Here is a 22,446-nt window from a genome sequence, read left to right on the forward strand (position 1 = left end):
GACACAAGTAATGAGGCCAGGCTTCAGTGGAGGGAGAGACACAAGAAGAGGGAGCAAAGGCCACACAACCAGTCTTCGAAGCAGGGTTGACTGTGTTGATCAGTTGCTCTATTAAAAGAATACAATGTAATGGGATGAGCATGACATTTTCTTATTCCCACTGCATAGCAATTAAACTGAAGAAGTTAATCAAATATGAATTTTATGCAAAGATGAATCTGCCCAGTGAGCACTCGGTCTAGGGTTCACGGCAGCTTTCTACAATTAAGTTCCTTCTCAACATTCACTTATTGATTTCCATGAAATAGGCCAACAGGTCAATGCATAGCTATAGGCGACTATATTAGATACCAAGGTGCATAGTTTCATGTGAGAAGAAGTTGCTCAAGAGTAAACAAACTTCAATGAAAACAACAATTGAGTAATGGGTTGAAAATAGTCGTTAAAAACGTGGAGCTTTTAGGACAATTGAGAGCCCTGTTTAAAGAAAGTGTGGCAGTGGTGAGGGTGGTCGTGGATAGGGAGACCTACCAAAAAGGTGATATAAGCACCAAGTGTTGGATCACTATATGAGGTGCTATTAGATTGACGTTAATCTTTCACTCACTTCTGAGTGAATTTCGTGACTGCTGAAGGGAACAGTGGGTGACTTTTTGCCTACATGTTTGAATTCTGGTAGGGCGGTCAATGTATAATTTGTCGATGGACCCAATAATTGGCATTAATAAATCTGTTTACAATATAAAACTGGAATAAGCACCAATAGCCCTATTAGGTACAGAAAGAAACATACGGTGTTTTCAGCAGGTGCGCCAACCAAACGAGCTATAATTACTACCACAAACACACAAACTTGCTGAGCTACTATTGGTTTTGTAACCTGTGACCTGTGGATTACACACAAGTGCACACACCTGTAGCAAGTGCACAAATTCACCGAGTTATCCTATATGTGATCTACACTGATATACAGATCTCTGCTGCTGGCACAACAACCCAATGAGCTGGTATGCCTACTCTGGCCAAAAAAACAGAAACCCTAGCTTGTTAGTTTTGGGTGTTCATGTGTTAGGAGAGGGTGAAGAAGAAGGCCTTTGTGTCCCTCCTTGTTACACCTGTTCTTCAGGATGCAGTTATTAAAAAAGTGTTGCTTAATCTGTGAAGAGCTGGATTGTATGTGAAGACTTTTGTGTTTTGTGTGTGTGTGTATATCGCTCTGTTTTTTTGCTTCCTCTTAGGCTCTGGGAGGTGACCTGAGCAGTGAAAACAAGAACACTAAGAAATACGAATGCGAGCACTGTAATGAAGAAAGACAGACAATGATGCAGGAAAACATGGACCCTGAAGTAGGAAGACACAGTTGCTGTGGCAGGGAGTCAGAGACTGGGTGACGGTCAGAGGCACAAGTGCCAGGACGAGATGCATACACTGGGAATTGGAGGCATGAACTCTGGGACTGGGTGTCAGGAATCCATGTAAACTGGGATAGAGGGGCACAGAGATGGCACTGAGACAAAAAACAGACACTGGCACTGCAGAGGATACACATGACCACAGCAGCAAGCCACGGTCACTGGGGCAGGAAGGCATTAGCCTGGGTTGTTCGCCCCTCCACTGAGTGCAGAACCCTCTGCTATGCTGAGACAGCTAACACCACCTTGTTAACACTGGATATTTTTCTTCATAAATGGCATGTGGCATAGAGGTCACCTGTAATGTTGCATTAAAGTACAAACTGTGAAGCTATTGAATGGGTTTCCGAGGTGTCTGCAAGCTATAAAGTCTGCGAGAGGACTATCATACCAGGGGAAGAGAGGCTGGAAACCATGCTGTCGGAGGCAGTAAATAGCCCTACAGGTGCCTTGCTGCTGGTCCACGCATGCGATAAGCACTTGCTCATGTCTGTCCCTCGGTTTTTTAAGTCTCGCCTAGTTTTGCAGTGCATGCACTGCTTTCTCGGCAAGACTTATAGTGAGAGAGTAGATTTCAGAAGGGGACTTGAAGCCCCGCCCATCATTTTCATTGGGTCACGTCAACGTTTATGCTAAATGCTGGCTTCCTATTGAAAATTATGATTTTTGGCCACTGCCCTTTGTCCCTTTCATCCGGCCCATCCCGACTGGCTCATCTGCTTCTTGGCTGTCGTGAAGTAATTTCTTATCTCAACATCAGCCGCGTGTTTATTTTGGCATTGCGCTTTCACTTAAAGTGAAAGCGCGATGCAAAAATAAACATACGGCGGATGTTGAGATAAGAAATTGGTCTAGTTCTGTACATTTGTTTGGGGGTCGGGGGTCTCCCCATCTTATATTTGGGCGAGCTGTGACATGCGTCAGAGTGTTGTGAAATGGCATGATCGTACTCTGAATGAATGAATATGAGTTTTATAAAGCGCTCCGTCAGCCACTGGTGGCATCCTGGCTCTAGTAGAATCTGAGAGAATCTGTAGCTGTGATCTCACGAGAATTCTTCAAGAGCTCATCATAAGGAGTATTTGCTGCCTGTGTAGGAGTATTTGCTGCCTGTGTACGTGTGTGCTGGTGATTTTCAGCCTGATTAGTGCCTTGTCGTGACCATCCATGTGGACAGTGCACTGAGGCCTGGCTTCCTTCCTCGTGCACGCGCATCGTTCAGGCTTCTGTTCTGCCCTCTTGGTGTCTGCTAGGGTTGATTAAACACTTTGATGGCCGCTGAGCCTTGGGTTAGCTTCTCGCCGGATCAGAAGCGTGTTATCACTGCCTGGCAAAGGCAGATCTAGTATTTCAGGAACGAGATCCTCATACTGCGGGCAGAGTCCTGAGCCCACGCATCCTTCTGTTGTGTGCACACAGCCGATGACGGCTGCTGCAGCATCCGCAAACGTCTCCTACACATGGGTCTAGAGAAGCGGGTACCGCCGAAGACAGTCCCTGCTCTCCTCGCCTCTCCTTGTACACAGCACGAGCACTGTGTCCGGAGTCCACGAATCCTTCGGTTGTGTGCACACAGCTGATGATGGCTGCTGCATCATCCGCGAACGTCTCCTGCACGCAGATCTAGACCAGCAGGTACCGCTAAAGACAGTCTCTGCTATCCCCTCCTTGTGCACAGCACGAGGGCTTCAAGAGGGGTGCTTCCCCCACATCCACAGATCTCATAGCTGCCATTGCAGCAGTGGAGTTGTGCACACCTCTGAGGAGATCTGCACTCAGGCTGTGCCGAGCTCAGGGCGTTACATGCACCTCTACACCGCTTGTGTGCACTTCCATGGGTATCACCTGATGGTTTTACACAGTGGTCACAGCCGACAGCTTCTTCATCCTTTAGAGTGTGTGTACACACACGAGGTCTGTGTGTGGTGTGTGTGTCTCCCTGTGTCCCCATCCGTTTGTACTAAACACAATTCTAAACCGCACTAAACAAGCATTTGCAATGCAATAGTTCTCGCATTTATGCAAGTTTGAGCTATTGACATTGCAAATAACAAAACCTTTTATTTTTGTTTTCGTTTTTAAAACATAAATAAAAGGCAGTGTCATTTACAATGTCAATAGCTTAAACTTGCGTAAATATGGAGTGTGAAAATATTGACCATATTGCATTACAGAAATGTAGCTTGAATTCACCCAGTCATGTCTAAACTAGTTTTGCTTCACAAAAGTGGGGGTTTGATAGCAATGGCCTTTAACTAAAAAGTGAGGGCAGGTGGTCCCATGGATAGTATGGTACATAGCTAAATACTTAAAAGGTCCCAAACGGGAGACCGTTGCATTGCAAATGCTTGTTCTGTTCTGTTTTGTGAACTCTTTCACAATGCTCCATCTTTCCTTTGATGAAAGCAGCATGTTCCCTCCTTAGTACCCACACCGTCATTCGCTTCCCCCTGAACATTTACATTTGCCCATATAATGATAACACCAGACACATTGTTTATGGGTAAAGAACTGCTGCAGGTTTATTTTCATACAACAAAAAGTATGACGTTTTGTGGGTTATCTTACGGGCGATCCAGGGCAGGCGGCACGATGGGTCGACGCCCGGACAGTTCAGCCTTTGCTGATCCCCTTACGGATCACGTGATCATGTCTTATACTCCTGCCCCTTTCAGGGCGGAGCGTGGTGTGACACACCCCCGGTTGGTCAGGCCCCCCAACCGCCTGAAGGACTAACGGGGCGCCGTCGCGGTTTTCCCGGAACCTCCCTGCGGCTTCAGGTCTTTGGCTCAGGCACCCTTACTGTGCCGGGCAGAGGTACCCTTACTGTACCGGTCTGCCGCAGAGGTACCCTTACTGTACCCGTCTGCCTCCAGATCGCCCTGTAACTCCGCCTGCAACATAAAAGAAAACATTAAAACATCCAACTTGCATGCCGCCTGCCCCGCTGCTGGGTACGAGGATAGGGTGGGTGCAGCACGTACAGGCAGATCAGCAACAGATCCGGAGCCAAAGAGGACAATCTGGGGGCGGCAGGGGCCTAAATACCCGGGCCACCCCCCTGCGAGTGCCCTCCCCTGGACGCTGCTGGTGCACCCGCCCAGGGGACGGGCTAGCAAGCCAACAGAGCCTCCCCTCCCTGAGACCAGGGGGGGGGGGGGGGTTGCTCCGCCTAGTGGGCACTAAAAGGCTGCCCTGCAGATGTCCCCCTGCAGGGGACGCGGACAGTGGTATAGTACCCACACCGTCATTCGCTTCCCCCTGCACATTTACATTTGCCCATATAATGATAACACCAGACACACTGTTTATGGGTAAAGAACTGCTGCAGGTTTATTTTCATAGAACAAAAAGTATGACGTTTTGTGGGTTATCTTACGGGCGATCCAGGGCAGGCAGCCCCTCGCTGCCCCACCCGCCTTATGAGCCAGCCGGCACGGTGGGTCGACGCCCGGACAGTGCAGCCTTTGCTGATCCCCTTACGGATCACTTCATCATGTCATATACTCCCGTCCCTTTCAGGGCGGAGCGTGGTGTGGCACACCCCCGGTGGGTCAGGCCCCCCAACCGCCCGAAGGTCTAACGGGGCACTGTCGCGGTTTTCCTGGAACCTCCCTGCGGCTCCAGGTCTTTGGCTCAGGCACCCTTACTGTGCCAGGCAGAGGTACCCTTACTGTACCGGTCTGCCGCAGAGGTACCCTTACTGTACCCGTCTGCCTCCAGATCGCCCTGTAACTCCGCCACAGCTCTGGGGGAGGCTACCGTCGATGACAGAGCCCCCCACCTCTGCGTTCCCTACTTGCAACCCACAGCTCCAAGGGCATCCTGCACATCTAGGAGAAACATATCCATCCCAACCCTGGACAAGTGCACCCCATCGTTCTCATAATAACCTTCCACTCTTGCCTGTATTAGTGCATATCGTATGAACCCAAGGCTCCTACGCTCCATGAATTTCTGCATGGCCCTGTTGACCCTCTTACGTGACTGCTCAACTGCCGCTATGGATCTGATTCCCCGCCACTCCCTACGTGGAACAATCTCTGATCACCATATTTTGCATGACCCCAGTCTGTTGCTGATTGCCCAAATGTCAGTTTGCATGGTCTGTATGAGTGCCCTCCTGCCTTTGTTGACCAAGTCATTACCACCCAAATGAATAATAAGAACATTGGGCGGGGGCCCCCCTAATGCCAGGCGTTGCTCTAGAGTATTTCTCATGCTGCTCCATCTCATACCAGGGACGCCCATCCATACAAACTGGGTCCGTGCGAACCCCTGCGTCCAATTCTTGTGAGTTGCCCACTGTGCCAACCTGGCAACATATGAGTGTCCCAGCAGCCACACCCGACAATCTGATTAAATAAAAGGAGAGGGAGGACGCCAACTTGTCACACTTGTTTAATTTGTCTGAAAACACTGCACACAATGATTACACAAATTACTCATACAACACGTATTTCCACTTCGTTGGCTTTGCACATTTAGGGCCGGATGTAGCGCGGGAAACAATTGGATTGCCAACGCCCCACACCCTTGACACCTTCCGGCCCCATACCCGCCTTGAATGCAGCCGTGACTGCGCCAATTCTGAAGGAGTGGCTTGAAAATGTTCTACCTGCACTCACGAGACCGGCCTGGGACAAGGCGGCGGCCATGATGCGGTCCAGCTGGAACCTAGTCAATGGTGACCCATCTGCATGTATAAGGAAGAGACCCGGGTTCGCCGGCCTTATTCTTAGGTATTCCCTTACCGTGGTGACAGGGCAGTATCTGGGGTCCCCCAAAGCTTGTAATATTATAGACGCGCCCCTCCCTGCCTGGTCTGTCTTGGAACTCCGGAGGCGAAGTACCAAGAGGTCAGATGCACTAACATCCTGAATAGCCAAGGGAACCCCCGCTGTGTCTGTCTTGGATTTCTCAATGAGCCCCAAAAAACGCCAGGCAGAATGCTGTTGTGAAAAGCCTGGCCTCGAAGGGGGAGTTAGTTACCTGTGGTACCGCCTCTATCATGCCCTGCAAAGAAGGGAAATCTATTGGCGCCCTGGCGTCCGGGATCCTAACCTCATCCCTCGCCCACCCCTTCAGTGCCGCCCACCCCTTCAGTGCCGCCCTGACCTTGAATAAGCCAGTGGGGTCGTGTCCCCCATTGAGCCTGGTGTCGTGCTTCAGAGCAGCCAGGTGGCCGGACACCCATGAATGACTTTTGCCGGTGTCCTTGGCCCAAACCACAAAGACCTCCACCTGCTCTTCTAGTAACGTGCCTCTGCTTTCACAGACTCTATGACTGTCTTGAATGTTCGCAATTGTGCCTCATATTTCTTCCTTGTTGCCGGGGCCAGTGAACGCTCACCCATCATCTTCAGTCGCTCCCCCACCGTAGCAGTCGCCATAGGGAGGCCGGGAATGGTGTAATCGCCGCCCTCGCTCGCGGCCAGGCCTCTCGGAACCGGAGCCACTGAAAGCGAGAGAGAGCGTCAGCTGCCACATTCTTCACACCTGCAATGTGATGCGCCCTAAACTCAATGTTGCTGCGCAAACCCACCCTGACCAATTCCCTCAGTAAACTCAAAACCAGGGGACATGTGGCTGTTAGCCCATTTATTGCTTGAACCACGGCCATATTGTCTGACCAGAAAACAACCTTTTTGTTACCCAAAGCTTCAGGCCATATATGGAGCGCGACTACAATGGCGTAGAGCTCCAGCACTGTAATGTTAGAGGCTATCTTCCTTTTCCTCCAAGCATTCGGCCACCTCATCGCACACCACTCCTCTCCTAAGATGACACCAAAACCTTCCCTACCTGATGCATCAGAGAAAAGGCAGAGTTCCTGACTACCCGCCCAAGGGGCCCTCCAAATGACAGTCCCATTAAACTCAACCAAGAAGTCCGCCCACATTTGCAGGTCGCCCCTCAAACCGGGACCCAGTCGCACCAAATGATGCTTCTTACCTACGTTCGCCGTGGCTTTTGCTAACCTGCGTGAGAATACCCTGCCTGCTGGTATGACCCGAGCCGCAAAGTTCAACTTGCCCAAGAGGCTCTGGATCGCCCCCAAGGTCGATTTATCCTTGCCCAACAGCGCCTGAATGTCCCGCTGCAGATCCAGAACCTTGTCAGCAGGGAGCCTAGATTCACCCTTGATGGTGTCCAGCTCAATGCCCAAAAAAATCAGGACCTGCGCCGGACCCTCGGTCTTACCTGGAGCAAGGGGAACCGCAAGGTGTCCCACCATCGCCTCATAAGCCCGCAAACCCTCTGCACACTCCTGTGTTCCTTCCTGCCCAAAGAACAGAAAATCATCCAGGTAATGCGTCATCTGTGTTATGCCATGGGTAGTAGAAAGTGTCCATTGTAGAAATGAACTGAACCCCATCGGCATACAGCGGTCAAAGAAGAACTCCCCCCCCATTTAAACCCTAGTAGGTGCTGGCTGGAGGGGTGAACCGGCAGGAGGCGAAAAGCTGATTCTATATCCGCCTTGGCCAGCAACGCCCCCTTTCCTACCCTTCTTACCATATCAATGGCCATGTCCAGTGAACTATATGATACCGAGCACGCCCTTTCCTCCAGCCAATGGTTCACAGAGTTACCCTCGGGGTAGGACAGATGATGAATGAGGCGAAAAGCAACTGGTTGCTTCTTTGGCACAACTCCCAGTGGTGACACCAAGAAATGCTCAAGTGGGGAGGTAGGGAATGGGCCCGCCACCCTCTCCAGCGCCACCTCCTTTCTGATTTTCTCACTGACAACCCCCGGCAGTTCCCTAGCCGATTTTAGCTTCAAAGCGTCCCTGCAACCCAAAGGACCTTTGTATGGTATCCTGAAACCATCGAGGAACCCTTCTGCTAGTAGCAACCTGTCTTTGTCCGTGGGATACAGCCTGAGTAGTGGGAGAAAGTTCTGCAGGATAATGGGGGAGGGGCCCTTGCTATGTCTAGCAGGCCGCTCACCGATAGCTGTTGGGAAGGGGGGCATAGCGTTCGTCAATGTCGTGGTCAGGCTCGTGTCACTGCCCTCGCTAGCCCGGGGCGTCTGATCTGCTAGCCTGGATGACAGGGGGCGCACCTTGGCTGGAAGTACAGGAGACTGCTGAATGCTGGGCACCGAACTTGCTGCAGTTATGCGTGAATTTGCCAGCTCTACCCCAGGTGCAAATTCCCTTATTGAAAAGCCTGCATATACCTGAATTGAAGCGCTTGGGCCCCGCCCTCTGTCCTCTCGCACAGCCCCCACAAAAGGGCTGCTTGAAAGGACGATTGTTAAACTGGTCCCCTTTCCTGCTCTCTACCTCACTCTGCGCCCTGTATGGCAACTCATTCTTTTCTTGAGTAAACCTGCACATGTGTTGCACCCAGAGCTGTATCTCTTTCTGATCCCACCGCAGCTCTGGGCATATGGCCATTCTTTTCCGGAAATCTTGGTCATAATAAAACCAACCCATCCCACCAGACAATTTTGCTTCCTCCTGGATGGTGCTCGCATATTGCATCAAGGCCTCGCTCTGCTCGGGGAACTTTTGCACCACTACTGCCGCTAAAATGTTGAACGCCGCAGTCCAATTTTCCACTGTTTTGTCTGGCCAACGCTGGTATCAAACTTTTTTCTCCTCCTCTTTACCACCCACCCTCCTTGTATCTGCGCCTGCCGACCCATGCATCAACAGTGTCAGGATATCTATGTATTCGCGCCTCCATATCCCTTCCTTCGCTGCCAACGGTACCTGCCATGCCAGTGAACAACGGCCCAAAGCCATTGGTGCCTGCGTAACTAACGGTCGCGGTGCACGCCCCATAGCCCCATTAAGCCCTTCACCTGAGCCCGGGGTGGTACCGAGTGGGCAGAGCTGAGGCGCTCCGCTACCTACACTTGTGATTTGAGCGTTGCCACTGTGAACCACCATGTTGCTGGTTTGGGGGGGCAAACTAGTCTGATCGACAGTGGATGCTGCGGCTGGCGCGGCTGGCAAGGAGGCTACAACATTCCCAGCTGCTGCAGCCGTGGTGGCTGCCCCAGCTGCAGCCCCCTGACTACTCCCCGTTACGTCTGTGGTCGTGGCCTGACCCGCCCACACCTGCAGCACCGACGCCGATGCCGCCACTGGGGGGGCAGCCGGCAGCACCTGTGGTGGTGCTGATATAGCATCCAAACGTTCTTGAAAGACTGCCATAAGACCCAACATTTGGTCCATCGCCTTACCCATTTGCGCCAAGTCAGTCAGGCCTGTGGCCGAGTCCTGCACCACAACTGGTGTGTTCACTGGCTTGGGGCAGGCGAGGTAGTGGCCTGCTTCTTTTTTGCAGGAGGAGCCTCGGCCGGAATGTCCTTGCATGTCGGCTTGCGATTCCGCGTTGACCTCCATAGCTCCCTGGTCGAGGGGCCAGCCGCGTAGTCCGGTGGGGTGACAGCCACCACTCCCGAGTCCTCCTGTCTGCACGCCTCAATGAATCCTTGTGCCCACGCTGGTCCCTTCGACTTAGCTATGGCCATGAATTCCTCCCACAGCCCATCCTGCGACATTGCCTGCTGTGATTCGTCCACGCAGGTTACTTGGGAGAATAACGGAAACGGGGTCACAAGGCCGTCCATTCGAGAGGTGGCTTCTGCCCTTGCGGGTCCCTGGTCTCAAACTATTCTCAGTGCAACTGGCAACGACAGCCGCCCGTTTTCCACGCGGTGTTGTGTGTGACCTGTAATAAAAAGGGAGAAATGCAACAACATTTCGCTCTTCCCTTCTACCGGGCCCTGTGTCTCAGGCCGTTCTTCTTCATTTCCTTTGTGTGGTAAGCCCACTGTCTGGCTTCGCCTTGGCCCATCTTCATTGTCACACGGTACGGAACCCCTGAAATACATACATGTTAGCCCCCCATTTAGCAATACAATGTTCATCTCGCCTCGCACCTGGTGGCATAATGTAATGGAAACTGTACTTAGTGAATTCGAACTACACTTCCTTAAATATACCCAAAAGAACAGAGTTCATGTGCAACACCTTGAAAAACCTCGTGGGTACCAGTGTACTGGTGCTTAAATTGCTCCAATGTTTACATTGTGCACTGCGGGCTAACCAGCCGCCCCTCTTACTGTGAGAACCGCTTCAGTCATGTACAAGGGGCTCTCAACTAAGTAAACGCACTTTCCCAATCGACATGGCGGCGTCAAGGCTCAGGGCTGGCACCGCTGGCGGGCACGCGACACGCCACCCCGCCGCGAGAAGGCGCCACGTGTCTGCGGTCTCGGGGCTAGTCATAAATCTCCTAGTACTGCTGCGAGCCGATACCGGAGAAACCAGTTCGAGTCTCGGCAATGACACTGACCATCATATGATATAGCGGGCAACTCACCGAATCCTTCAATACCTACAACGGCTGACACGTTAACGCTATACTATTATGACTTGTTGTGAATATAATGTACAGTAGTCCTAAAACATGGAAGCATGAAGCTCGCTTTCCCCCGTAGCGTGCGTCCTACGATACTTCTCGCCTGTGAGGAGACGTGCTGCCCTAGAGGAGTGGAAGATGACTTACATTTGCCGGCTACTTGAAACGGCCCTTACTCATTGCTAACATATTGCTCGCCATGTGGCCACATTTCCGCTTTGAAGCGAGATTGGAAGACAGACTGGGAATAGCCCTCGGCCCTTCGAGATCTGAAAGATTCAGTCCGTCATGTATCTGCTAAGGTTGTCTCTGACGCCCCTGGCCTGCTCGTTATAATGGCCCTCACTGGGAAGCAGTTCCACCTTGGGGCTTGCGCTCGCCTCTGTGCCAGCTGTGTGCGTGAGCCCTAGATTCCTGTGATGGAGACATTGGACTCTTGCGTCTCATGTCTGTCGCCACAGCCCTTTACTGAGAAACAACCTCGGTTGAGAAAACACTAGCTTTAATCTTTTGGTGTGGCAGGCTGAGCTTTGAGCCATGGCCCACCCCGTGATGATGATAGCCTATACAGCACGCACGTTCCTCGTGGTCCGCAGAATGTGGCCTTGCACCAGAGTTGTTGTAGGCAATATACCGACTCGAGGCAGGGCATCGCACCGCCGCCCCGACCACGGCCCCGACCCCGAGCCCGCAGCCTCAATGCCGACCCACATATCCAACAACATGGCGGCGACTTCCCTGCGCCCGCTCGGCTTCCCCCAGGGCCTGCGGGCGCTGACTAGCTTCATCTTATCTGCATCCTTTCTGAGCGGAATACGCACTAAGCTCCGACCGGATCAGTGGGTCTCGCAGCACAATGCATCAAGCTCAGGCTAAATAACAAGGTTTTTCTCGCAAACCACCACTGACGACCGGTGGGTAGCACGAGGTCTCGGGACAGCTTAGCACAGTCTGTGGTGCACTGCTTTGTTTCAGCGGGCACAGAGCAGTGACAGGATCGACAATCTAGACGCGTAACCACTACAGATGCGGTCAGAATATATGATTATTCAACGATTTCAAGTTCCACGCATGCCTTTACCACGCGAATTTTACTTCGCATGTGTCTTTTGCACGCAGCATTTGACAACGCATGTTTTTACTCCGCAATCATAACGTTACGAAACATCTGACGTCCCATTTACATTTACATAATGATACTGATAGGCTACATGCAGTACGAAGGAAAAGATCGATGTTTTAAACAATAATAAACAGATTCCCTTACATTATATTTTTATTTTTTTCATAATGCGCTTAATTAATACCCTAATTTACAAAGTTTTGATTTATATCTTACCCCTGTACGTCTTTCACCATCAGCCCTTTCTTCCACCGACCACGGAAACAAGCGTCAAAACACGTCTATCAAAACTGATAACGGACTTCTATTATGACGTGCTCTTTTCCTTCAGCGTTTTGAGGCATTGTAGAGCGTTTTTTTTTACGTTTTTGAAATGTTCTTCTTATTTATTTATTAATATCCGCTTGGTTTTTTTTTTGGGGGGGGAGCCCCCCCAACCCCCCCTAGCCTCCCCCCAGTCCCCCCCCCAGCCCCTTAATCCCCCCCTCCCCCCAGCCCCCCAAAGCCAACGCAGATCGTACTTGCAGAACGACGACAGGAAGGAATACCACTCGCGTGGTAAAGACGGTCGTTGAAGGCTTACGCGTGGGAAAGACCTTTGCGTGGTGAGTGACGCGTGGTAAACGTTATGCGTGTTATTTGCTTCGTAGTAAATGATGTTTCCCATGCGGTCAGTAGTTGTTGCCTTTGTACCACGCCGATCACTTAGCGCTGCGGCGCATCTAGGATGCGTCTACTCTCGCAAACTGGCAGATCTTCGTGCAGCGGCGCCGGGGCGTAGTCGGTCTGGCATCACGACACTCCTACACTGGATGCACCTACAAACTGCCATGGTTGCTTGGTAACTGCCCCTAAACTACTAAATGAACGCGAAGGGGGGAGAGGGGGCAGCACGCGGTCGCCGTTTGCTCTAGCCCGAGCCGGGCCCAAAGGGGCCTCGGAGGACTCGTCAGAAAGATCAGCCGCTGCACGCGGGTTGTCGTGCGCCCGAGCCTGGCTATCGCCATTATCAGCGTACCGCAGCAAAGAGCGAGCATGAGGGGGAATATCCGGCCAAGCATCAGGCCTGCACCAACCAGCCTCAGCAGCCCGCAGCTAAGCGGGCCGCCCGGCCCAGCTGCAACCCCCATAAGGGGGGGAGCTGGCATGAGGGGTGATATGTATCGGAGCATCCGACCTGCCTGCCACCAGCCTCAGCGGCCCGCGCTAAGCCGGCCGCCCGACCCAGCTGCAACCCCCAGAAGGGGGGAAGCGGGCACGAGGGGGTCTTCAATCTAGGACTCACCAATTTCTAGTAGCCGTGCAGCGCGTACAGGCAGGTCAGCAACAGATCCGGAGCCAAAGAGGACGATCTGGGGGGCGGCAGGGGCCTAAATACCCGGCCCGTCCTCCTGCGAGCGCCCTCCCCTGGACGCTGCCGGTGCACCCGCCCAGGGGAGGGGCTAGCGAGCCAACAGAGCCTCCCCTCCCTGAGACCAAGTGGGGGGGGGGTGCTCCGCCTAGTGGGCACTAAAAGGCTGCCCTGCTGATGTCCCCCTGCGGGGGATGCGGACAGCGACAGTCTTTTGTGTTGGGGTTCTTACGATCTGTAGCTTGCTTAGAACGGAAGTGGTTTGCTGTGTAACTCACAACCTTACAACCTGGAAGCGCCTGAACGACAAGAGAACGGAGGAGTTGTTGAAGCTCTGAGGGTGGAGGGTCGGCTCATACAGCAAAGCGGGGGGGGGGGGGAGCAACATTAAATATATGGGGAAGAGTGGGCATATGTTGACACGCTGTAAGGGGTCAGGAGTTGGCCTATGGAAGTGCGGGAATGAAAGAAGGCTAAAAAGCGGCACCATAAAAAGGTAAAAAGCTGCCCCAAGCCTCCTTTCTTCACAAGCCAGGTACACAGTTTAAAGGAGCAGCCGTGCCGTGTTTGGAAAAGTATGGCAGGCAAGGGGCATACCTACTAAAATGGAGATGGCTACAGGTGGAAGTGTGGGAACGAAAGAAGGATTGAAATAGTGTAAACAAAAATCGGCCATAAGGAACTGTGTGAAACGCATCAAGTAGAAAGAGCTGACGCTCTGCTCAGAGTCGCCTGAATTCTACATGCATACAAGAATAAATATTTAAAAAGTACGTTAATGATCGGGGCCAGAGTAACGTCGAAAGCATTGAGCAGGCAAACAAAACAAAAAAGTTCCACAAGCGCATGGAAACAGTAATTGGGCCTAGCGAGACTGATAAGAGAAGTACACAAGGAACAACAGGCTGCAGCCAATAAAAAGAGGAGAATTAAGTGGCAAGCACACGAGCCAAAGCAAAACTTCGGAGGGATGCAAGCCCTTTTTAATTAAGATTTATATTGAATGCAATAGATTTCACAAACACAGCGCAAGCGATGTGGAGGCGAAACCTAAAAACGTATGCCTTCTTAGTTGGTCATTAAACAAGATGTTCCTGCTAGGTTCTTCTCCCTCTGGTTCCTAGCCACTGGCCCCAGAAAACTTTCTATGCAAAACAGCTTCCACTTGCCTGCACTCAAAATAAGACTGGACTTTGCAAATATGAACTGCATTAACCAGATGCACTGTGAGAGCTACTGAGTCGTGCTTCTCTTGAAACCCACCACTGAAGGCTATTGATGTTTTGATAAATGCCAGTTCTGTTTTGAGTACGGCCATAGGGCGGTTGTTTTGCATAAAAGCACAGCTTGGCCCTGCACAGCAGTGGCACAAGTCCCACAATAATGCAAAGTTATTTTTTCCCCTACTTGTTCTTTAAAGACTTTGCCACCGGTCACGCTCTCAGAGTAGCTGTCGAACTGAAAAAAAAAAAAACTGTGCATGGCTAAGTGACGTTCATCTTTACATCTTTGTCAAGCCCTACTATTGAGCCACTGTCCTTTTTTTTACACTAGTTGTGTCTCCAGGAAGACTTTCTGCCTTTTCAACCTTTTTCCATTGGCTTTCTTCCTTTGGGTACCATATTATTGTTTGTCCCAACTGAAGTTTCAGAGGAATTACATAGTAAAATGTGTTATGTTTAAAATCTTGATTTAGAACTGAATTACTTATTCTTATAATTATACTTTTTAATTGTTGATCCTTGAAACTTCCTGAATCTCTCTTACCGAAACTTGTGATCTTGGCCCAAATTACTAATGCATAATTATAGGATAATTCAGATGATTTGGTTTACCTCTGTGGAGTCATTTTGACGTGGGGTTTCTAGAAACTCAGTTGGAGGACGAATACACATCGCTAGCTACTCTTCCACCACATATAGTCCACCATGTGAATTCCCAACACATGACTTTGTGGATTGATTCCTGTGGTCATAGCATGAACAGATTGAACTATCCCACATCATATTCACTATATATGTAATGCTATAAGACATTCCCTAGCATTGTCTACCCGTTTAGACAATACCCTCTTGAACAGCAGCCTCCTGCTGGCATGTGAAGGAGTCAATGTGCATTCAAAACCTTAACCATTTCACCACCTTAGCTTGATGTGTCCTATCTGTAAGTCAAATTAAAGATACTACGATCTGCAGTGTTTTGTGCTGAGAAATGACTAACAAAACAAACTTATCTTTGCACGTTTCGCAGTCATTTAAAGAAACAACATTAGTTGAAAGTTCTGAAAGCTTATACCATTGATTAGAAAATAGTTAATGTTGCATGTGAGAGTAGCTGCTGTGATTTATATTTGTGTTTCATTTGATTGGCCTCTTTCCATGAGAGTTAAAAGTTTGTATTTATCAGTTATACACCAGTCAATCAATTGTTAATTTCAGAATCACAAAATCCACGCAAACAGAAAAAAAAGTTAGATCACATTACATCAAAATAGATAAAATCAAATTAAAACAGACATATAACATGAATTCTGTTTTCCATAGGTGTAAAATACATTCTTTTTTTTATTTGTTTGTACATATTAGAATATTCCAACAAGAAACGTTGGCGAGCAATAAAACTCAGTAAGTGGGATGTTTAGCAGTTCTGGGTGGATCCATTGAGATGGGCGTGGGCTATGATGTATGATGGGCAATTACAGGAAAGTGCATACACTTATCATATGACCATATATACATAATTTCAGTGCTGAGATATGGTTACTTATCACCATTCTTGTAGGATTAGGTGATCCTTGAGAGACATTTTGAATGATTCAAGCCCAATAACTGAACACATTTCAACCTCAAAATTGTTCGAGTGCAGGGACCCTAGAAGCTGAAAGAAGGGAATCTTCATGTCATGGAGCTTTGATGGGCTAGGGGCCAGACTGTGCATTGTCAGGATTACTGTCAAAAAGTGATAGTTCAGAGATGAGGCATTTATGGCTTTGAAGACCAGAATCAGTTGTTTGTGTAGAATTCTGCTTTTAGCTGACAACAACCCTGCTTGGTGGTCGTTCTGTGAGGTTGGAAAGTGTCCAAGGAGATTGAAAAGAGTTTTATTTAGTACAATTCAGAACCTTATCCTGAATGGTAAAATAACTTTGGGGATGTCCTACTTGAGTTACAGTAGTCACGTTTGCCATGAACACGTGAGCAAATCAGTGCCTTGCTGTGTGGAAGAAGACATTCAAGAGTAGTTTCAGTATATTTAAGAATTGAAACACTTGACTATTGCAGCTATATTGGTAATGAGCATTTCCATGTTCATTGAAAGGTTGAAGTGTGCCCGTAGATTACTGACTGAGGATCATGTGGTATCTAGGGGAACGTATAGGTAGGAGAGGGAGGTAGGTATTAAGGTGTCAGGAAAATAGATTATATCCATTGTTGATAGATTCAATTTAAGCGAGTTACCACCATCAGATGGGAAAATGGAAGTAGGAAAAAGAGAAAGATTTGAGTATCATCTGCATAAAAATGACAGGAAATGTCGAAGGAAGCAATTCTATTGTCAGTAGATTGTAAAAATTAAGTTCAAACCATGTACCTCTGTATTTTTTTAATTACGAAGTGCATATGTTAAAGGTATACTGGGGCATAGTTTAGACACTGCATTGGAGCCAGTAGGCAGACATTTTGGCTCATGGACTCCTGCAGATTACTACAGTGGACAAGGTCTTTGGTGTTAGTTATCACCTTTGATAAAGTCTTGGAGTATACGATTTGCACATGACAATTCTTGTGAGGTGCCTAGAGGTGGTTTTGTATTGTTTTTTATACTCTTATTGTATATATATAAAACATATACAAGTTAGAAATTGTGTGCTTCCTATGCTGTTGTGTGTACATTTAAAGTATTTTTTTCTTTTATAGCTAAAAAATATTTTCAGGTCATTAATAATTGAGTGTTTGTTGTTAAGCTTTGCCAAGTTCTGAGTTGTTAATTAGCAACACCTTCCCGAGCCAGCCTTGGACCGCTCTGCCTCGCTATCCCAAGAGCCAGGCGCTAAAAGGGTACTTTGTCCCCATTTGGAGGGTTTGCAGTATGGAAGCCCAGGGACATCATTGATAAATTGCCCGCATTGATACAAAATATTCTGATTGCCTGTGAACCGCTTCTAAACAGTTTTGTCACAGAACATGTTACTCTAGGTATTGTATGTTGGAGTGTATATTAATCACTTACATCCCACACTGCACTTTTCTCATAACAAATTAATTATTGGGCTAACTGGACCTTATGCTTGGTCACCAGTTGGAAGTCTAATCCTTCTATATGTCATTGTCTCTCTGTAAAAATGTTTTTGTTCTTTTTTCAGGAAGCTGGCTGGCACCTTTGGATCAGATAAATGAGATGGAAGTTAAAGAACAGTCCTCAGAAGGGTCGCTGTCTAGCATGGCCAGCAGTCAGAATGAACAGACCAACAACACAGAGGATGGCGCAGATTTGAAATGTAGCAAGCGTGAGGATACCAGTTTTAAATCGGGCCTTGTGGCTCGTTGGAGTTTCAGGGACAGTAAAAGGGGTTATGAAAAGTATGGAAATGATGAAGATGCTATGGAGATGAAAAGTCCGGGAAAACGTAAAAGCAATATCATTAGACGGGTTAGTGGAAGTTTTGGAAGCTTTAGAGTGAAGAACCGCAGAAAAAGTGATCCATACCTTCCTTTGAAGTCGGACAATGGGAACACCACTGAAACAAGAGGTAAAATAGAAGAGGTTTGTGAAGATGGATCATCAGGTTTCAAAATATATTCAGGTAAGATGTACAAATGCTGTACAACCTTTTATGCACATCAGTCAACATACCAGTTTCAGTCAGGTAGATTCGCTGCATGAGCAGCTGGCCTCAATCCAGTCAAGTGATTCAATAATTTAACAACTTCAATCCAACATGTTGACTGGGCAGTCAGCAGAGTGACAGAAGCAAGTGCTTGTGTTCTTGGCAGTGCTTAATTTGTAAAAATATAAGTGCTGGGGCCCAAAGATTTTCTATGGCACTCACTGCTGGTGTTGCCAAATTTGATGAATATAATGTGCAGAAATATTGTCTGACGTAATGAATAGTGTGTCCTAAATATCATTTTCAAACATATCGTCCCTTTTGGTGTAGATTACTCCAATGCTGCAATATTTATGTCAGACAAACTTCTGACAAAGATATGATACCACACCTAGAATACGAAAGCTGCCTAGTCTTGATTCGGGACTCTTTTTTCACCAACCCACAATTCCTGTCTCTATATTTCTGTTGTTTTCATCCAAGCTTTCTGTATTTATCACTGTCGTCCTGCCTTTATATATTGCTCTTTTTTCCCTTTCTTTCTTTTCTTTCTCTTGCTCTTAATCAAAGTCTGATGACAAAAAAGAAGTCCTAGTCCCCAGAGTCCACTGCCTTCAACCACTTCCACAAAGTTTTGGTTATTGATAGGTTATCCCATGGTTGTGCAGAATGTATTGATACGCAGATGTAACTCATTATTTTTTACCTACCTCATCTATCATAATTGCGAAGAGATGTCTGTCAACCTGCAGCACCTAATTTGACGTGTGAGCATGCCACCTCTCTGCAGATAAAACCATTGGCCGCACATAAGTTAATTCTGACCCCAATTTGGCTTGGTGCCCCGAGTGTGCCAGACCCCATATGGCACATGCCAACTGCGGCACTATATTTATTTACATTTCTGTGCAACGTTTGACATACACAGGATGCTCAGAAACTGTGATCTCCCTGCACGATTTTCAGTTTCATGGGCCTTGGACGGTGGCCATGGGTCATGAAGCAGACCGCGCTGTCCATGCACATGCTGACAAATGTACACATGGCGTTATGTGGCGCAACTTCAAAGGCAACCTCTTTAAACATGCAAGTGCCACCTGTGTCCCTGGTATATTTGATACTTGGCAATTTTCTTAGATCTGTGTCTGTTCACACAGAATATATTTTTGCACATCTTCCTTAACAGGCCGACAGTTTATATCCCGGTGTGAAATTTGTATGGAATGGAAGGATTTGCCAATGCAGTGCAAAATACAATTTTAAAATGCAAAAGCAAAACCTTCTTGAAATTTGCAGCAGATGAGTTAAACATTTGAGCAAAGACAATGAAAAAAATCACACAATACTTAATATCAGGGACACTGCTCTTCTGCCCTACTTTTTGCACCACACCATAACGCTCGTTGTACAGTGAGACATGTCCAAGGCGCACCACCCTATAATAATAATATTAGATAGCTTGTAAAGCGCTCGGCTACTTCCAACTAAGGTTTCCCGGCGCTAGTAGTGCTAGTTGACCTGAGCATGGGAAACCGGTAGTGAGGTGTTAGCGAAGAGCAAAGAGACAAGTTTTTAACGCTTTCCTGAACATTTGTTCAGAGTTGATCTTCCTTAGATGTTCCGGCATAGTGTTCCACAGAGTGGTAGTTTTAACCAAAAAGGATCGACCTCCGGTCCTGAGCTTTGCAAATCATGGAATGACCAGAAAATTCTGGTCATTTGATCTGAGTGCTCTCTTGTTGCTGTATTTTCGAAGTCGTTGCCTCAGATAATGCGGACCAGTGTTGTTCATTGCTCTATGTGCCAAAGGGAGAGCTTTGTACTCTACTCTTCTTTTCACTGGTAATCAGTGAAGGCTGAGCAGGTGAGGCGTTATGTGGTGACGCATTGGCACATTCCGCACAAACCTAGCTATAAACGGACCTTTTCAGCAGGGCAAAGCAAAATCCATAATTACACTCAGTTCCTTCCCTGAACACTGGAGAATAAGCAGAACGTGTTTGTTTGTTCAGTTCCAAAGGGCATGTTTGCTTCCAGTCCCAGAGGAACATCATTATGTTGTATTTTGCATATTTATTTTCCTTCAGCAACAAGGTTGTTGTGTTTGCATATGCAAATTGTGTCATTTTACTGGATGCTTTTAAAGCAGCAGCACTGGGCAAGTGAAGGCATTGCAGGGATGCTGGGGTGACAAGGGTCTGTCACACCTCTGCGCCTAATGCCATTTCACTAGTGCATGAGGGGGCCAGCACGCTGGAGTCCTGCATCTGTGCTGCTGAATGCCAGCTTTACCAAACACTACAGTTGCATAGATTTGATTCCACCTCATGCCCGTCTTAACTTACTGTTGGAAAGTGGATCATTAGCAGTGGTGAATATGCATCTACCACTGGAAATAATACCACTAACATAATATAGGGCTCAGAATAGGTCTTAGAAAATTATCCTCAACCCTTGGTAACTTGGCTGCGAGCAGAAAGGCTAATCTTCAAAGACAGGTATGTAAAGCATTTAAAAACACAAATTCAATAAATAATTAATATGCAACACACAATAAAATCCAACACCAATTTATAAAATTAGAAAATATTTTTATCTTTAAAATGACACCAAAACGAATAAAATACAATGTAGGGAATTGGAGATATGAATTTTGAAAGATTTAGCACTAAAGAGCACCTAGAAACCTATAGCGCCTATTGGGACATCTGGTCATGCTAGACCGGGACAAAGTCAAAGTTTCAGGCCGGCCAGGATAGAGCCCTTGTGGTTACCCCTCGCTGTAGGTCTCGGTCAAAGTTTATACCTTCTGACATAGAAACCTTTCTGGAGCTTTTCTTCCCGGGGGTCCCTTGAAGCTCTCAGCCAGTCCGGATTCAGTGAAGGTTCACCGTCTTGCCTTCCGTCGAGCTCCTGCTCAAACGTATGGCAGTCAGGCCTCTGGTTGTTCCAGCGGGACGAACCAGAGATTCAGGCTGACTCATGGATGAAGGTGGGTGGCTTGGCTCTCGGGGTTGTTCCCAGTCACCTTTTCTACGTTCAGACTTAAAAACTTTTACTGAACTTTTTCTCCTAGGGTCCTTTGATGATCTTCACCAGACCGGATTCGGTGAGGGTTCGCTGGCTTGGGTTTCGACCAGCTACCGGTCAAACTCTAGTAATCGGACCTCCGGAGCTTTTTACCAGGGTGAACCTTAAAGGTAGGCCAGCTAGCCGTTGAGGGTTGCCGGCTTGGCTGGCCTGGTCGAGTAAGTCCAAGTTGCTCCAAACTTCTGAAACTTCTTCCTGAAGTTCCTTTGAGGGTCTCAAAGTGTCCACAACTTTCCCCAAGGGTGAGAAAGCTCCAAGATGGTCCTTGGAAGTTTGAGACTTTAATTTCCACAATCCACTTGGACAAAACCCTTACAAACCAACTGGTAGTACTCCAGGCTGGGAATTCTTGATGGTGATGGTCCAGGTGAGCTCTGTTAACCTGTGGCTTGCAAGGAGTCAACTCTTTAGTCCTTTGGAAGCATATTTTATCCACAGGGCTGTAGTTCCAGATTGTGCAGCAGGCACAGTCAGTCAGAGTTCAGGGCCTGGTTGGTGCAAATCAAACTTCCAGCATGGGCCCTTCTTTTTCTGTAGTTTCAAGTAGCAGATCTGAGAGGCAATTTCCCTCTCAGATACTTATTCAGTGTTCTCTGCGGTCACACAGGAGGGCACTCCTGCCCAATGAGGTGCAGGACGACACCCGAGAGCATAACCATTTTCTCCAAAGTGTGGCACAATGGTCACCCAGAAACCATTTCTCCAAAATTCAATATGGCTGAAGTCCCAGCAGAGAGGCAGGAGCTGGCAAAAACCAACCTCCTGGATGGCTCATCTCCATATTCTCCCTCCCCCTGACATCTACACATTCCTTCCTTAAGCCTGCAATCTGGCGGCTGAGTTCAAAGAGTAGGGGTGTAAATGATACTGGTTTCTCCTGCCTTTGTCCTCCTTGTATTGAACATTATTGTTTACGGCCCCTCCAACTTGCTCTGGCATTCCTATGTAGCAGAACCCTCTCACCCCAGAATGGCTCCTTTACCCCAGGGCTACTTATCACCTCATCAAAGCGGCCTGACAAATCCACTCACCAATCAGGACAGAGCACTGGAAGGCCGAATTTTGGCTTACAGACTAGAAAGTCTGTACGCTTTATGATAAATTCAACAATAGCATATTGTACATGGAGAACTTAATGATTTCTCCTCATATGACCATCCTAAGACCACGTTTAACCTTGCCTTTGTTTTTTGATGCTGCCCCATCCTAGTCAATCCATTGTCAGACCGTCTACCAGATTAGGAGTTTTCTCTTGG

The 22,446-nt window shown here is 48.1% G+C and overlaps 1 protein-coding gene across 2 annotated transcripts in view; it reads left to right on the forward strand.

Annotated features, from left to right (window-relative positions):
- EXOC3L4 (exocyst complex component 3 like 4) overlaps positions 1 to 22,446 on the forward strand; it is a 482,394-nt gene that overhangs the window by 21,244 nt on the left and 438,704 nt on the right. For both annotated transcript variants that reach the window (XM_078660229.1, XM_078660230.1), the window contains exon 2: positions 17,636 to 18,076. In XM_078660229.1, the coding sequence (XP_078516355.1) occupies positions 17,671 to 18,076 (406 nt within the window). In that variant the 5' untranslated portion in view covers positions 17,636 to 17,670. The remainder of the gene's footprint in view (positions 1 to 17,635; positions 18,077 to 22,446) is intronic.

This window comes from Lissotriton helveticus, chromosome 9 (genome assembly GCF_964261635.1).
Source record: "Lissotriton helveticus chromosome 9, aLisHel1.1, whole genome shotgun sequence".
Lineage (NCBI taxonomy): Eukaryota > Metazoa > Chordata > Amphibia > Caudata > Salamandridae > Lissotriton > Lissotriton helveticus.